Source organism: Pyxicephalus adspersus, chromosome 7 (assembly GCF_032062135.1).
Source record: "Pyxicephalus adspersus chromosome 7, UCB_Pads_2.0, whole genome shotgun sequence".
In the NCBI taxonomy this organism is placed as follows: domain Eukaryota; kingdom Metazoa; phylum Chordata; class Amphibia; order Anura; family Pyxicephalidae; genus Pyxicephalus; species Pyxicephalus adspersus.
In genome coordinates, this window is record NC_092864.1 from 73,724,973 (window position 1) to 73,742,292 (window position 17,320).

Below are 17,320 nucleotides of genomic sequence, written 5' to 3' on the forward strand. Positions count from 1 at the left end.
AAATGTGAATATTGTCTCTTCTGCTAAAAATCTCTACCTCCCTGTGACTTTGTTTTTCACTAGAGAGTGAACATCTGTAGCACCCCATGAGGTAGTGACCCCATTAGTATAAATGGCTTCCTCACTTTGACCCATGAGTCTATTGAAGCATGTTAAACAAAAATGGCCCTACCCTGCTACCTGCTACCCTTACATCCTAACCGCTTTGGCTGCTCCTTTCCAGTAATGGAAAAAAAAGTGCTCTCAGTTTTTTTTTGGAAGAAGCATCACTGGATCTTGTGTCTGCACAGTATGAGATTGGATTACTTAGGAAGAAGAGCCCAAATGCAGGTAGTATCTGGTTTCCACTCCGTGTCCGAACAAAGAAGGAAGACAGGACGGCACGGGACCTACTGGACTACAATTCCAGAGGGATTGATGGCTTTCCGTTTACAAAGGTGTTATTATTTTACTGCTGAGTTATTCAACTCCTTCCTCTTCTCTCCATTATTATTTATTGGCTCAGTGGGTAGCACTCTGGCCTTTGCAGTGCTAGGTTCCAGGTCCCAATGTAGTTTGCAGGTTCTTGCTGTGTGTATAGGTTTACTCAGGTTTCTTCCTACATTGGGTTAATTGGCTTCCCCCCAAAATTTTACTTTAGACTGTGTAAAGCCATATGACTATGGTAGGGACATTAGATTGTGGGCCCTTTTGAGGGACAGCTAGTCACATGACTTTGGACTTTGTACAGCGCTGTGTATTATGTTGGCGCTATATAAATACTGTGTAATAATAATAATATTAATTTTGAAACCAATTTTGTCATTTTTTTTATTTTTCTGTTGTTACTGCCGAAGCACATTTGTCTTGTTTTGTTACATCATTTTGAGTATAGATTGAATATTGAGGTAACAAAGTTATGGCTTGATAAATAGACCCAAAGTGTTTACATTATTCTGGTACATAGGAGGTAAATGGGTGCAAGAGCTGAGGTGGACAATATTGGTGTGCTTCAAATGGCCTAGGATAAAAAAAAAAAAATAGGTTAAATCATTAAAACAAACAATAGTGCTATAAAAACCTAGCTAAATAATGTATAACACAGAAAGTACATATAATAATAATAATAATATTCACAATAATAATGATAATATTAAAAATAATGATAATAATAATGATAATATTAATAATAAAATAATAATGATTATGATAGTATATTAATAATATAAAATAAAAATAATAATAGTAATGATAAATTTAAAAAAGGAAACAGCTCCAGTCAGCTTTCTCACGCGCAGGCTATTGTAATCAATAGAAATTGTTCACAAGAAATCCTATTCACAAACTCGGAAATACATTACTAATGCCTGCCTTGAAGCGTGCAATAGGATCTCAAATCGAGTCTCGCGAGAGTTAGAATATTTCCCATATGGCCCCGCGAGCTCTTCCTCCTCCCTCTTTCCGCCATACTGCAGACCCGGTGAGTAAAGCAGAATCCCGGGCCTGAGTGAAATCTGTTTTATATCTTCGCCATCCTGCTGTTTTCCGCCTCGCCGGTTTGGTTTTTATGTAGCAGGGATTCGGCGCTGTCGGCATAGCTCGGTATGGAAGCGGTTAGGCCTTGTGACGGGGCTGGGAGAGTAAATCTCTGGGCCACCTCCCGCCTTGGTGCTGAGCCGGGCAGAGCTTTATGTCAGTGGCAGGGCTCGGGGCTGTCAGCACGAAGCAGCGGGGCCCCTGTGCGGGCCTTTGGGTGTGTATGGTGAGCAGAGGCCCAGCTAATCTCAGCCTATAGGCGCTCTGTGCGGGGGTTGTGGTACTTGTAGTTCCCCAGCTGCCTTCCCTGTCTCCAGGCCCCGGCATTGTTATTACTATTGCTCCATGTGCCCGGTGTGAGAGGATGTGTGCAGCCCGGTGCACTTTCTTCTTTGTGTGGCTATTGTTTCATTATTCAAGCATTCTATGCCAAGCTCCCTGCCTGTCCCTCTGACAGTAACATGTTTCAGGCTGCCCTGCCTGTCCCCTCTGACAGTAACATGTTTCAGGCTGCCCTGCCTGTCCCCTCTGACAGTAACATGTTTCAGGCTGCCCTGCCTGTCCCCTCTGACAGTAACATGTTTCAGGCTGCCCTGCCTGTCCCCTCTGACAGTAACATATTTCTGTTCAGTTCTGTTGTTGTCCTAGCAGTGTGTATCCCACAGTAAGATGAAGCTGTACTGAAGGTCGCAGCACTTTCCTGTACAATGCTGGTAGGAATGTTGTAATACTGAAAGCTGTGCTTGTGGCTTTGTTGTTTCTTGGTGCTGTCAGGGAAGATGCAGCTCATAGAGCCGTCCTAAACTCAGACTTTACATAAAGGGTAGAGAACCCCCCTATGTACCATGCACTTAAACCAAACAGAGTTTATAATGCCCCCCCCCATTCTCCATCCCCTATTGAATGAATGGGAGCTCTGAGCCTCCTGGGATACCTACGTCACTCATAGCAGGAGGGTCCAGGGTGATTAAACTGCCATGCCTGTGGTGCTTGGAGTCCTTTCATCAAAAGGCGGAAAAGTTTTTCTTTACAAATGTCATCCTCGAGTCTGTTGGGGGACGTAGGAAGAAGGACCCAGAAGAGAAGATGGCAGCGTGTATCGTGCCTGCCCGAAGACGGATACCGAACGACACTATGGGGTGTCAAACTGGCCCGCAACAACTTTTTTTTTTTTTGGCCTTCGAAGGAATCCTAAATATGAATTGCAGCTGGCCCGCCGCTGCATTGAAATAGCGCCGCTACTACGATTCCCGGCATCACTCACGTCTATAGACCAGCGGGCTCTCTGCCTATGTGTGGCCCCTCATTGAACTGTTTTATAGATGCCGGGGCTTGTAGTAGCGGCTTCACTCGCATCTATAGACCAGCGGCCTCTCTGCCTATGTGTGGCCCCACATTGGACTGTTTTAAAGACGCAAGTAATGCCGGGAATTGTAGCATGAATCATGTCTATAGACCAGCAGCTTCTCTGCCTATGCATGGCCCCGCATTGGACTGTTTTGCTGACGCCGGGAATCGTAGTAGCGGTGCTATTTCAGTTTCACATTTGGCCTGTAGCTTTGTCTTTAAGTTTATGATTTTGGCCCACTGTGTATTTGAGTTTGACACCCCTGCCATGGAAGAAACCTTAAGACTGGTCGACTCGTCTGCGGGATTGAATGTGTGTATTTTATTTTGGTTTTGTTTTGGGCAGTATTGAGTTTACTTCTTTAGTAGTAGAATAGGTCACTTAAAGCATTGAATGTTTTTATCTTCCCCAAAACCCTTAATACTATGTTTTCTTCCAGGCACCATGGTTCGTATGAACGTGCTTGCCGATGCTCTTAAAAGCATCAACAATGCAGAGAAACGTGGCAAGCGCCAGGTTCTCATCAGGCCGTGCTCAAAAGTGATTGTGCGATTCCTTACAGTGATGATGAAGCATGGTAAGAATTCTTCTTTAACATTTAGGGTTATAGATTCTTGTGCTTAGACATGGTCACTCAGCGCTTCATTACACTCCCACCGTATGTTCTTGCTGGCAGGGTTGGCCATCAGATGCCAAGTACTTCCGGGTATGGGTGAGCTTGTCACCTTCTCCCTCATCACAAAGCCCTAGCACTGTTACGTGTTCAAGAGTTACATCACTGCAACATCTGATGGCCGACACTGGGAGACATTAATGCCATTGCAATGGGGGAGGGACATTGTCAGTCATTTTGTCCTAAATGAGCAAAGGGACCTTTAAAATCTCATTGGCAGTTACCGTGTCTAATGCTTGGCCTGCAAACAAATAAAGTCCTTATTAAACAAAACAACGGTTTTAATTCTCAGATGGTTTTATCTGTTGCAGGTTACATTGGTGAATTTGAAATCATTGATGATCACAGGGCCGGAAAAATTGTTGTCAATCTAACAGGAAGACTTAATAAGGTAAGTTGTGTAGCAAGTAAAAAAAAAATCGAGCTTGAAATTTTATTTAACTCCAGGTGAACAAATACATCTGCTAGGTAAATAATATTAAACCTGTCAGTGTCTGCATTGATACTTCGATGTCAAACTTCATCTTCAGAATGTCCGTGTCTGGAGAAGGTTGCACCATTACACACTCTTACACATTACACACCTAATCTCATGGCATAGGCTGTTGGCTTTTGTACACAATTTGTCATTGCTTTGTTGCTATTTCATAAAAACTCCATACAGTCACTGGGTATGGTTGGGTAGCTCCTCAAAATCCTCGGCTATCAGGGCTTGTGAACTTTTTACCAGTAAGTCGCTGACAGTCTGCTTAAACCCCATTTTGGACTTGTTCGTTCTTTGTGTTTTGGAGCACATTCACATGGGAGCTCTGTTTCACACGAGGATGCTTGTGGCAAATGGAGGGGATGATGGCCCTCTTGGGTTGGCTTCGGTGTAGCTTTCCATTATATATATTTTCCTATAATTTCCATCTGACACTCCAGGATGGAAACGCCACTTATGTCTTCCTAGGTCATCTTGTCCTCTCTGGGCTCAGTATTATTCTGAGAAGATAGGTGACCGGAAAAGCTGTGTAGCCTGATGAGAAAGTTTGCTTTTATTGATAAAACACAACCTTTTACAGCATTAGTCCTATTCATTTTTCATTTAGAATAAGCTGTAATGAGATAATGGTCCCAGTTGTTTGATAACACTATAGCACTTTGTCAGTACTTATTTATTATAATTTCTATATTTCCCAGCACATAAGGATATTCTGATTTTTTTTTTTTTTTTAACTTTAGCTTATAAAGTGTGCGAGGTTACATTTTTTTTTACAGCAATCTGTGTATTAAAAAGTTGTCTTTTAGTGAAGACAAACTGCTAGCTGACTTTGCATATACTTTCCAGTACGTACTGTATGTATAGTCATTCTGAAGGGCAATGTGGGAAGCTCCTCAGCCACCATATATTGAGGGGCCTCAGGGTAACAAGACAATAGTAAGTGGCAAGTTTCTGCATAATCGGGAATAGCGGAAGGTTCGTGAGATTGGTACGAGATTTAACTGGTGTACGGCAAATTTGGCGACATGCTTGTTAAAGCAAATCTAATCCTTACTTAACCTTCCCCCTAATTTGTGTGTATTTACAATTTGAATGGTTTGTTATGGGGTTAGCGCCACCCCTAGGTTTGTGTTGATGATTGTCACTGTTTTGAACATTCACTTTCCTTGATTGTCATTAATCAACCTTTGAGACGTCTAAATGGGTTTTCCTCATTGTTTTCTGTGCTTTTTGTTTTGTTTTTTTTTGGAGTCTACATGGCAGGAATTGAATGTAAATCTACATAAAAAAGATGTCAAGGCTGCTATATATTTTCTTTTGTGCTTTGTTTTAAAGCAAAGCTAAACTTTAAAAACATCATGAGCAGGCAGCTCTTTATTGCAGGAGAGACGGTCTTTGTGTACAATCCCAGCATACCCAGGCGATGTCAGAAATATTAGCTTTGCTAATCAAGATTGTTGGAGAACTTCTATAGTCCTCTGATAATGCTGTGTTCTGTGAAGAGCCACAGGACAGAAATTGTTTCCCCCTTGGCCATCATACTAGCTGCTGCAGAGTATGTATATAGTATTTTCTGATGTGTTGACATGATATACATGCACCCATTCTGCTGTAAAGAGAATCATTTTATACTCTGCCTGTACTTAATTGCTTTTTAAATTTATCTGCGCTTGTTTAGCAATTTTCTGCAGAGCTTTAAAGCCTATCATTTTACTTTGTATAAAGGTTACCTACCCTTTTATATAAAGGGAAATAAAGACAAAATTGGCTACCAACAGCCTCGTGGGATACACATGTATCCTAAAAGAGTGCAGGCTGCTCCATCTGTGCATGCCCAATCCTATTGTGTTTATAGGAGGACCAGGTAAGGCATTTGCAAAATGCCAAAGGTGGTAAACTGGTCTGTCAGAAACTTGTGTGCAATTTGTGGGTTTACAGTGGCAATCCTACTCATTATTTCTGATAATGTTGTATGGCATGTTCTTTACTTGGCTATTATGATTCCTCCCAATGTGCCCTATGCCACCATTGTGACATGGGGAGAGCAGGAGAAGAATCCCTAAGGATTTCAGTACAATCCACTCTTACAGCTTTGCTATGAAGTGACATTTCTAACTGACTGTGCTACAGTAAGTCTGAAGTGAACTTCTTGGGGTACTGTTTGGTTTGGGTTTCCTAACCCTCTGATAGTTTTTAGATTTTATGTTTGACCGAAATAGGTTCATAATCTGTCCCCCTTTAGTGCTTAATTGTGACAATTTTTCTTTGCAAATGGATGTGATTGCTTTCTTGACCAGAAATTGTTTATTTTGCTTATAGCGGAGAATGATTAAAATGCATGTTGGTTTTTTATATTATGCAGTATATAATTTTGATTTGGTCTTTTTGCAGTGTGGTGTCATCAGCCCCAGATTCGATGTGCAATTGAAGGATCTGGAGAAGTGGCAGAACAACCTCCTGCCTTCCCGTCAGTTTGGGTAAGTTTAGCAGAAGGCTATATAAACAATCACATAACTCTTTAAGTGTAACAATTTGTATTGGTGTCAAAGACCACTGCATCAGTGACCAAAATACGCTGAGTTTGAATGCACCTAAATTTACAATTGGCCATGTCTCTGCATACAGGGCAGTTGTAGTAGTAGGATTTCAGGTTTGCTGCATTCTGTCCCAGAGCGTATGAGTTAGTTAACATTGTTTGGGAGTAAAATACTTTAAGTAATGGAAATGAGACAGTATGTAGTCCCTATAATCCTACGTTAATGGTTCCTTTTTTTTTAATGCGTTGGTGAGGTGTGTGTGGCTTCAAATTTTACTGCCTGAAGTATATACTTTATTTGCTTTCCTCATAAATTAAAAATTAAACTAGTGCTGAATGTTATTTTGGCAAAATAGCCAGTTAAATGCAAAGCTTGCTAAGAGTAGTAAATGATTGCAAAATAGTTAAAATTAGAAATTAATGTGGTGCAAGATACAAGCAACATGTTTTGCTTACAAATTCCATTTAAATGCATTGCCGGCATATTGTAGTGTTAAATCTTTCCTGATCTACTTTTACAGTAGGATGGTTAATAGTACATTTTTACATGATTGCAAAATGCTCCAGTTGAGTGTGATTTGTAGCAACAGCATGGTTTGTATCTTGCACCATATTCTATTATAATTATTCATATATATTGTGGAAACTACCTTTTAACAATCATGGTCTGTTTTCAAGTTTTGAAAGATACAGAATTCTAACTTGAATGAACATCAGTAACAGGGAAATCTTACAATGGGGATGCTGCACACTTAGGAATCATTCAGAGCAGACTAGGGTGGCAGACATTGGAATGTGTACAGCAATGGAAGCTTAATGTCATGTATTATCAAAAAAAATTGACCTCAGTTAGTACCATTTTAAGTCTAACTCCCAAAACCCACCAGTGAGTTGGAGATGGAAAACTGAGAAATTTTTCAGCTTGTCTGACAGACATTTACTGAGACATGACAGCTTGTTTTTTTTTTTGTGATCATACTGTGGGAGGATAAATTTCACAGGAAGTTGTTGTTTTTGGCAGTGATGAGAAGAGGGCACTGGCTGTTCTACCCCTATCTGGGATCACATGCATGATGCTCTTTGTGTTACCTAGGCATAGCGCTAGGAGGTGACATCTGAAGGTAGGCTGAATTCACATCGGCAGTAAGGTTGCATTTGCTGCTTTTACCCCTCACTAGGAACTTACTGCCTGTTACCAATCCCAGGTGCCCAGCAGTTGGCCAAGTATTCACTCAGGAGGGGCATTTTTTTTTTTTACTGCCAATGTGAACTAAGCATAATTTGTTAAGACACATTTATCACAATATTACACTACTACAAAGGATTACACTATTAAAACATGGAACACTATGGAGTTGGATAAAAATACACGGCATTGGACTGTTGGCGCATTATACAAAAACAAAATGGAAGAATTGTGCGTTCTAACAAGCCAGTCATTAGAAAGTTGGAACAAAGGATAAGGGGTAGGTAGAACACTGACGCAATAGTAGAGGTTCCTGGATACCTATGGCATAATTAACTAGGAGCTCTAAGTTTTCTGTGTCTAGCCCTGTCCACTTTGTTTTTTACCACCCCACTGCAGTTTCCCGCCACCCGGCTGAAAAAAAATTTCTGGGGAGAACACTACATGATTGTACAATATCTATATATTGTTTTTTTGAGTTCTGACAGTAGTTCACAATTCTATTAAGATGCAAAGCCCTTGGCAAAAGGGTTTATATACCTGTTAGATTAGGATGCCACATATATTGATGTGTGAAAGTGGTTCCAAAATCAATCAAAAAATTAGAATGGATGTACACCTCTGCTAAGAGTGGTTCAGCAAGCTATTGGCTTTCAATGTGGTAGTTAAGGTTGAGTATAGAGCTAAGATAAGAAATTTATATATAAAGGAGAATCGCCTTTATCATATCCTGGTTCATATAGTGGCAAGGTTTCTGGGATTTATAAGAACCATGTGAGGACTTTGACTGGGCAATATTAAAGTTTTTGTAGTATTGTTCCCTGCGCTTCAGTTGTTTTTTTTTTATTTTTTTTCCTTTTTATTTATTCATGAACAAGAGTCAATGAATGAAGGTTTTGTGAGTATTGGGGTAAAGTTTAGTGGATGGGGAAAACTAATTGGTAAGATCTGACAGTATCTCTAGGTCTTGTAATAAATATTGGCACCATAACAAAAGTTTATCACTTACGGGGACATGGGTTACCAGGACCTGGGAATATGATTGGAAAGGGTAATGCTACTGACCTTTGGTCGTAGTATGATGGATATACCATTTATTACATCAATAGTTAATTTCCATGCAGAGGACAGGTAAACTTTTTTTTTTTTTTTTTTTTTAGGTATATTGTGCTCACAACTTCCGCTGGCATCATGGACCATGAGGAAGCAAGGCGAAAACACACAGGAGGCAAAATCTTGGGATTCTTTTTCTAAATGATAAAGTAGGCAGGACAATAAACTGTTATCAAAAACATTTTGTTTTCTTGTAATGACTTGTAATAATTTCTGATTTGTAAAGTTATTTTGTAGGTAAGGCTACAAATTGCACAGGTACACCTGCAGGCCGTTTTGTGTTCTTTATAACTTGTGCTTTAGTTCAGAAGCACATACATGCAAAATAAGTACAGATTGGCAGGAAGTTGCATGCTAAAACTGGAGTAGAGATCAATTCCCTCCTCACTTGCGAGAACTGTTAAACAAGGTTGCAAAACATGTCCCTGGCTGATTCTTTTAATTCTGAAAACTTTTTATGACCGTAACCTATGCAAACTTTAAAGAAAACATTAAGATATGCATCACTTGTTAGGGTCTTCAAAAAAATCTGCAACATCACTTATAGTGTGGAAACAGAAAAAGGTCACTAGAATTGGTTTGCCTTAAACACATTTTCCAAAAACTATGGGAAGCTGCTTTCAGTTTGTTGGTTGACGAATACTGGAATCTGTAGTTATGTGCTAATACCTAAAATATCAAAGCTAAATAAAATAGGACATTGTGAGCAGGCAGGTTTCTTTATTTGCAGAAAGGACATCTGCAAAATTATCTTGCATTTTCCTTTAAAATATTGCTATCCTGGCATAGCAAGCTGGTGGAAATGAATTAACTCTCGTGTAGATGGCGGAGATACATCCTTCCATCCTGACCAATCAAGATAGCCAGGGAGAAAGGTGTAGGCTGTTTTGATGGACAGGTGAACCACCCCATCTTTAAGGGTCAGAATGGATCTGGCTTGACCCCTTTTGAAATAAGAAACCATGCACTAAATCACCATGATTAAAGTGATTATTGTGGATCATAGTTCTCCCAAGCCCGTTTTTGGCGCCGGGCTGCCCGGCACATTTTCAGCAGCTCTGAGTGGACACCGGGGAGGCTTGCTCTGTTCTCCCCTGATAAGAGCTGATTAGAGCTGGGTGGATTGAGGAGAGCATGCCATGCTAATTAAGTTTTAGGGGTTTATACATCTGTTCACCACTTGCACTTACATTTTCAGTTTCCTGCACCTCCCCATTCCAGATACATTGGGGATTCAAAAAACAGAATCAGAAAGGACAGCATAGTATTACAAATATAGTTTGGTGAAAGTTGTTTAAAATAATTAGGGGGCCTCACCCTAATGTTTCTTGTTATGTAAGTGACCCCTGGGCTCCTTAATTTGCATTTTCAATTTTTGTCTCCTAGGTGCACTTTCTTATCAAACAGCAACCCAAATGTTCAATTTCCACAAGTTTTTAAACTTGTGATCCCCAAATTTTGAAATTCTTGAAATTAAAAAAAGAATTGTTGGTTATTTAGTAGCTATGGGAGTCCCCTTGTACCCTAAAAATTTTAGGTAATTACAACCAACAATTTAGGAGATCTAAAGGATCCAACAAAATGAGTTGTTAGGCTGCAGAATCTGACAAGCGGACTTCGCACACACACACACACACACACACAGTGATCATACTGTGGGAGGATAAATTTCACAGGAAGTTGTTGTTTTTGGCAGTGATGAGAAGAGGGCACTGGCTGTTCTACCCCTATCTGGGATCACATGCATGATGCTCTTTGTGTTACCTAGGCATAGCGCTAGGAGGTGACATCTGAAGGTAGGCTGAATTCACATCGGCAGTAAGGTTGCATTTGCTGCTTTTACCCCTCACTAGGAACTTACTGCCTGTTACCAATCCCAGGTGCCCAGCAGTTGGCCAAGTATTCACTCAGGAGGGGCATGTTTTTTTTTTTTTTTACTGCCAATGTGAACTAAGCATAATTTGTAATAAATAATGTAAGATTAAAGTCTAACCTCAGCATCATGCCAAACATCTTTTTGCCACCAAGAAATGTGTTTGGAGAAAATAACTTACCCCTCAAAACTTAGAATCAGTTGCCATTTCCCTTCACAAGATGACAAATGGTGACTGGGAATAAAGAAAATACATCATTAATAAACCATTTTCAGCTCTCTGTACATGAATAAAATGGTGTGACTCAAGTCTAAAATAAAAAAAAAATGATTTAGCCGTAAATGAACCAAAATGGCTCAAAATTCGTATGATTGAGCAACAGAAAAATAAAGGTTGATAAAGCACTAGGACCAGACAGAATACACCCACTTGTCCCCAAAGAGCTGTGTACTGTTATTTCAAAGCCATTGTTGTTTTATCACTGGCAATAGTATGGATGGATTGGCATAAGGCCATTGTTGTTCCATTTGTTTAAAAGGTCCTTACCAAGTAACCAAACAGACCTGTAAGTTTACTTTTATAATTGAAAAATAATAATTTTGATAACCACATACATAATTTTTTGCTAGAAAGACTAAAGCTGTCAAACAAATAAACTCCCTTTTTTTGAGGAAGCAGGTAAATGCTTGGAATAACAATTGATTTTGTATACTTAGATTTGCGAGAACAGTTGACAAAGTACTCCACAGACTGATAATGTTCAACTTAAGGTCTATAGTTAATTGTTTATAGACAATTTGTAATGTATAGATTAACCTCCCTGGCAGTCCGATTATATAAGAATTTTTATGTATTTATGTCAAAGCGGTACATTAAAAATACTTATTTTAAATTTCCCGCCTGGTCCCACCCCCAGCCGCATGCTGCGTCCCATGCCCGCCCGACATTTCCGTCCCCAACGTTCACACGCCGGGGGCGTAGATGCTGGGCGGGCATTGCTGGAGGACGCCGCGGGCATGTGGGGACAAGTTAAGCTTTTCAATCCCATTTAAAATTCCACCTGAGTGTGGCTCGGGGTTACCGCTTTTGGTACTAAAAATTAACCCCAAGCCACACTCAGGAATACCGTAGGGAGGTTAATGGCTTAAAGACCGTATTTGGAGAGTAATAAGTGTTTTATTTACTGAAGGGTTATTAGTGGTGTACTCCAGGTTTCAGTGTTCGGACTATTACTTTTTAACAAGTTTTTAAATGATCCAGAGTTTGGGATTAAAAGTACCATTTCTGTTTTTGCAGATGACACCAAACTATGTAATGGAATTAAATCCATACAGGATGCCTATAATCTACAAGCAGACCTGGATGTACTGTTGGCTTGGTCAGTCAAGTGGCAAATAATTTTTAATATTGAGAAATGTAAAGTTATGCACTTGATGTCTAACCACATGCATTGTCAATCAATGCCAAACTGCAATTTTAAAGCTAGCAAAATTTTTTTTGTTTGAGAGGATTAGACTGCAGAGATGGAGTCATAATCCTGCCCCTGTACAAATCATTGGTCAGAATATGCAGTCCAGTTTTGGGCACCAGTTCACAAAAAGGACATTGTGGAATTGGAGAGAGTGCAGAGAAGGGCAATGGAGGAGCTCAGCTATGAGGAGAGATTAGCTGAACTGAATCTATTCTCCCTTGAGAAGAGGTGTGTAAGGTGGATATGATCACCTATATATATATATCATTATCATACATTAATAAATGGTCCATATAGAGAAATTGCTTAAAAAAATGTTTAAGTTCAGGGGAACACTCTGCATCTGGATACATTTAATCTTCCCCTTAAGCTGCGTACACACTTCCAATTATTATCGTCGGAAAACGAACGACGAACGTCCCTGCACGATATACGCGAACGATCGTATAGCACCGATCCTGCACATAGAGGTAACGACACGATTGTTCGTAGATATTGTACACACAATAGATACGATCGTTTAAGCGATAGAGGAACTATGTGCACGACAGGAAAGTGAACGGACGTTCGTTCATCACGCATGCTCAGCCCATGGACGATCAACGAACGACCGTACACACGAACGATGTTCAACGATCGTCGTCCAATCCGATCCGCCGGTCCGGTCGTTCGTTTCCAGCGACTTTCCTCGTTCGTCGGCGTCGTTGGTTACTTTTTTACGAATGATTTTTTGCCCAATCGATCGTTCGTCGTTCGATTGGAACGATAAAAATTGGAAGTGTGTACGCACCTTAACAGAAGGTATTCTTCACAGTAAGGTCTGTGGTAATATGGAACAGACTCCCTCGGGAAGTACTTATAGCATGTTCTATGGGCTGTTTTCAGGAAAAGCTGGATGCATTTCTAGAAGTACAGAATATATCTAGGTATTGCGTTTTAAAAGGAATGACACCAGGAACTATTTATCCAGGGAACATCCAATTGTTTTAAATCATTCGGAAGAAAGTTTTTTTTTCCCTTTGTTGAGGCAAATTCCACTGTGGTATAGGGATTAAGTGATTTTTTTTGTCTGCGGGTGATGAAGAAAGAAGAAGATAGAAAGTAGTGGTGCCCAGCACTTACTCTGCGCCGTGACAAAGAGGAATTCCAGGATGACGTGGGAAGGACTAACACCATCGAGGGACCTGCGGGATTAAGGGTAAGTGTAGTTTTTTTGTTTGTAGTTTAGTTCTGGTTAAAGTAGTGATATGACAAAATCATTGTATTCCCACGTAGAGCATGGTTCTTCTGACAAAAATGTATGTACAATTTCAATTCCTGTTCAGAATACTGGAATATAAGGCTTCCATATCAATACATGCAAAAAAATGTATCAGGAGGAACTGATAGATCATTGATCGTTTGAAGTAAATCAAAGTATCTCACAGATAGGAAGGTAAGCCAAGCGCGTGTGGTCTCAAATATTGAAACACTAAGTGTCTTGCGTTCGCCATTGGGCAGCCTACCCCCGACACTATGCAACGACCAGGAGGTTGTTGTAAATCCTTATGTGTTTTTGGTAGGGATAAAAAGTTGCTAGTTTGGAGTGCTTAATGTTAAGAAATGTAAAGTTAAATGTAAATAACTGTTTCATTGTATGTTGTGCATATAAGCATTCAGTGTAGTACTTAGGGATATCAGAAGCAGGTATAACACAACACCATTCAGTATTTTTAAGTATTTTGAGACACATGTGGTGATAATCTTTATTATCCCTAACTACAATATTACCTCCCTTATCAGATAGTTTTATTTTTATATTTACATTTACAGATTTTTCAAGGCATTACTTTGAAACTTTAATAAATATTCCAGAAAATGTCTGGATTCCAACTTCTTTATATTCTCACATACCATTTTTACAAAAGTATCAATGTTAGGAATTTGTTGGAGGTTAGGAAATCTGTTGGATTTTTGAAATCTATTGGATTGCTTTTCTAAAATCAAAAGGTGGTATGTTACTTCAACAGGTTTGGTATACTCCTCTGTTATTGTCCCAATTTCTGTTTCATTCTCCTCCAAAAGTTTGATGAGATTACGCAATGAAATATTAATAACACCTAATTCATCTGTTCCTGAATTCTGCAGTGACTGATTATTGTGTTCTGTGATGGTTTCCTTAAAAAAGGGGATTGTGAAGGGAGTGAAAATGGATTTACATTACTATTAGGAAGAATTTGTGTATTACTTTTGGAAATCGCTCCCAAATTGTAAAATACTGAAGGGAGATATGTTGACTTATTGTTATTGCTTACCATATTTGTATTTGCAGAAGGTGCTTAACTATCATATTGTCTTTGGCTTCAGGAGTTTTTTTTAAAAGGATCAACTGAGAAGTCCTTTTTTACATTGCTTCATCATTCATCATTTTCCTTAAAGTTGTGTTCGATCTTTCATTTTCAGATTCATCATCTGCCTCAGTAGAGGTGTAACCTTCTGAGGGAAATGGAGAAGTGTGTCTAAATTGTTGATTTCTTACATGCTATTTATAAGCAGTCCCATTTATAAAGGCCTGTCTGTCTCTGTCCAATTTTTAGCAATAATTTTTTGGTGTTGATTGTTAATATTTAACCCATCAAGATTAGATGCATGTTTTTTAAAGGCCTCCTGTTCTCATTGGCATCAAATTAGTTCAACATTTTTAAGGTTAGGGAATATTTGGGCCATAAGTCTTATCGGGTTTAAGCCTTCCTCAGTTCATTTTTCCAAGTAGACCTTGTGCCAGGAGGCATTTCATTTTTTTTCAAAAGATAATTTAATTTGAAGTATAAGGAATCTAATTGTATATTTAATCTAACTGTATAATTCCTTTTAAATATACTAATGTATTTCCTGTTTTGATTAAAATAAATCAAAGCATTTAAAGCATTTTATCATTGCCAAAGCTCAGCAGTTTTAAAGCTATAAGAACTGATGTTTGCCTTTGGGAGAAGGCCAAAGTGACACAGTCAGCCATCCAAGTCTATAACTTCCAACATGAATAATGATACTGTTAAAGTTTTAATCTAAAATATATTCTTAGGGGAGGCGTGGCCTGGAGCATGGCGGAGTGTGACGTGAGTTGTGAGCTCTCCTGTCTGCGGCCGGCATTTTCAACTCACCTGCAGCTATCTCACCTTTCCTTCTCATGCAGATGGGCAAGCATGAACATCAGGACTCTGGTGTCTCTTTTGGTGGTGCCCGATCCCGTGAGATTGGCACCTTCTTCAACACAGGCTGCTTTTCCGCTTCGGCCACGAGGAATCGGAAAGGAGGCAAAATGTCGCCGGCTAGAGATCGTCTGGCAGCCTTAGATCTCCCTACCACAGCAACACCATGGGTGAGCCCCTCTCCCGTCTCTCCTACGCATAGCAGCCCCAGAGACCCTCTCTCACAGCCCCATATGGCTGCAAGCTCCCACAGGGGCACCATCTGCATTCCAGCCTCCTCAAAGGGATTTGGAATCATACTTGCAAGCCTTCCCCACTAAATCTGATCTAGAGAATATAGTTCAAAGGATGCAGAGCACTTACAAATCAGAAATGGGGGAACCTAAGAGAGATCTTGGGAATACAATTGAAGAAATTGAAAGTACAACAGAAAACCTCAGTGGCCACCTCACTAAACACACTGAGGCCTTAATTGCATATCCTACTCTCCTACTTATCAATCAACATGACGATCTTGAAAACAAGATGCGGTGACTGCAGTGTTAAACGACCTACTTCTTAAGCTGAAAGATCAGGGTCGGGGTCAGTTCTAGGGACAGGGTCCATAGAACTTTTGCGCCTAGAAACCAGGACCCCATGAGACCCTGTGATATTGTATGCAGGGTCCATTCCTTCCGTCTAAGAGGACATGCATGCGGCCCTCGCAGTCTTCCATTTTGTTTATTGGCCTACCAATCATCCTCTTACAAGACTTGTCTCACCACACTCTCATCCAACGAGCTCCTAAGCTCATTCTGGAGATCCTCAAGTCTCAAAATATTAAATACAGATTGGGCTTCCCATTCCAGTTACTGGCCACCAATAACAGTCAGTTCGTCAGTTAGAGGACTTGCCTACTTTCCAGTGCTCCTTGGGGCTAGCAGATCTACCTTTGCCTGATTGCCTGTACAGCTTCCACTTTTGGATCCTCCGTCTCCATCACCTTGGATGCAAGTTAGATGCAAGTCTCAACATACAAGTTCCTTTCCACCCGTGGTTTAGGACACTAGGTTATGGCGATATGCATATCCTACTCACCTCCCCTTCCCAGGGACTTTGCCTGCCCTGCACCGCTGATGAGTATATTTCTACTTTCCTTGGCTTATTTTGTTTTTATTGCAGTCGTTACTGGTTCTGTTATTACTATTATGTTTACTGTACTGCTTTGATATATGCTGGATGTTGATGCCGGATGATGGTGGCTGAACCATTATTTTTGCCAAAGCAGCCCAGGAGTTTATTAAAGTAAAGGAGTGGAATATTCTTGAATGGCCAAGTCAGTCACCTGATCTGAACCCAATTGAGCATGCATTTCACTTGTTGAACACTAATCTTCGGACAGAAAGGCCCACAAACAAACATCGACTGAAAGCCACTGCAGTTAAGGCCTGGCAGAGCATTAAAAAGGAGGAAACCCAGCATATGGTGATGTCCATGAGTTCAACACTACAGACTGTCATTGCCAGCAAAAGGTTTTCAAGAAATGAGTTTATTAGAAATGAACATTTTATTTTCAGCTTTAAAAGTTGTCCAGTTACTTTTGGGCCTCTGATATGAAGTGATTGTGTAAAAAAAAGTCTTTAGTTCCTCAATTTTATACAATCTTTTTGTTCAACCCACTGAATTAAAGCTGAAAGTCTGCAGTTCAACTGCATCTGAGTTGTTTCATTTAAAATAATTTTGGTAATGTACAGAACCAAGATTAGAAAAAAGTTGTCTCTGTCCAAATATTTATGGACCTAACTGTACAAAAGTAACAGTCACTGAAATGATCTTCTGGTTGTTGTCAAACCATAGGTATACCAAATGGCATCTTATCACGTGTTCCCTTTGTCTGCATCCCTAAACCCTCCACACACTGTTTGCACACCTTATGAGGGGCCCAAGACTTAT

The 17,320-nt window shown here is 40.0% G+C and overlaps 1 protein-coding gene and 1 long non-coding RNA gene across 3 annotated transcripts; both read left to right on the forward strand.

Annotated features, from left to right (window-relative positions):
- The first annotated feature begins 1,341 nt into the window (after nt 1-1,341).
- Nucleotides 1,342-9,036, forward strand: RPS15A (ribosomal protein S15a). 2 transcript variants are annotated; one of them, XM_072418967.1, is made up of 5 exons: nt 1,342-1,459; nt 3,303-3,440; nt 3,848-3,927; nt 6,412-6,497; nt 8,903-9,036. In XM_072418967.1, exons 2-5 carry the CDS (start codon nt 3,308-3,310, stop codon nt 8,994-8,996), a joined length of 393 nt encoding a protein of 130 aa, XP_072275068.1. In that variant the 5' UTR covers nt 1,342-1,459; nt 3,303-3,307; the 3' UTR covers nt 8,997-9,036. The 2 variants fall into 2 exon arrangements, with proteins under 2 accessions (XP_072275068.1, XP_072275069.1); XM_072418968.1 differs by lacking the exon at nt 1,342-1,459 and adding an exon at nt 1,561-1,581.
- Nucleotides 9,037-12,890: 3,854 nt separating this feature from the next.
- On the forward strand, nt 12,891-17,076 carry LOC140335953 (uncharacterized). The gene is made up of 2 exons (XR_011921780.1): nt 12,891-14,665; nt 14,820-17,076. It is a non-coding gene; the product is annotated as an uncharacterized lncRNA (long non-coding RNA).
- Nucleotides 17,077-17,320: the final 244 nt, after the last annotated feature.

Coding starts and splice junctions, on each gene's coding strand:
- RPS15A (XM_072418967.1), top strand. CDS start 3,308: ATGGTTCGTATGAACGTGCTTGCCGATGCTCTTAAAAGCATCAACAAT. Junction 3,928..6,411: donor TAACAGGAAGACTTAATAAG/GTAAGTTGTGTA, acceptor GTCTTTTTGCAG/TGTGGTGTCATCAGCCCCAG. Junction 6,498..8,902: donor CTGCCTTCCCGTCAGTTTGG/GTAAGTTTAGCA, acceptor TTTTTTTTTTAG/GTATATTGTGCTCACAACTT.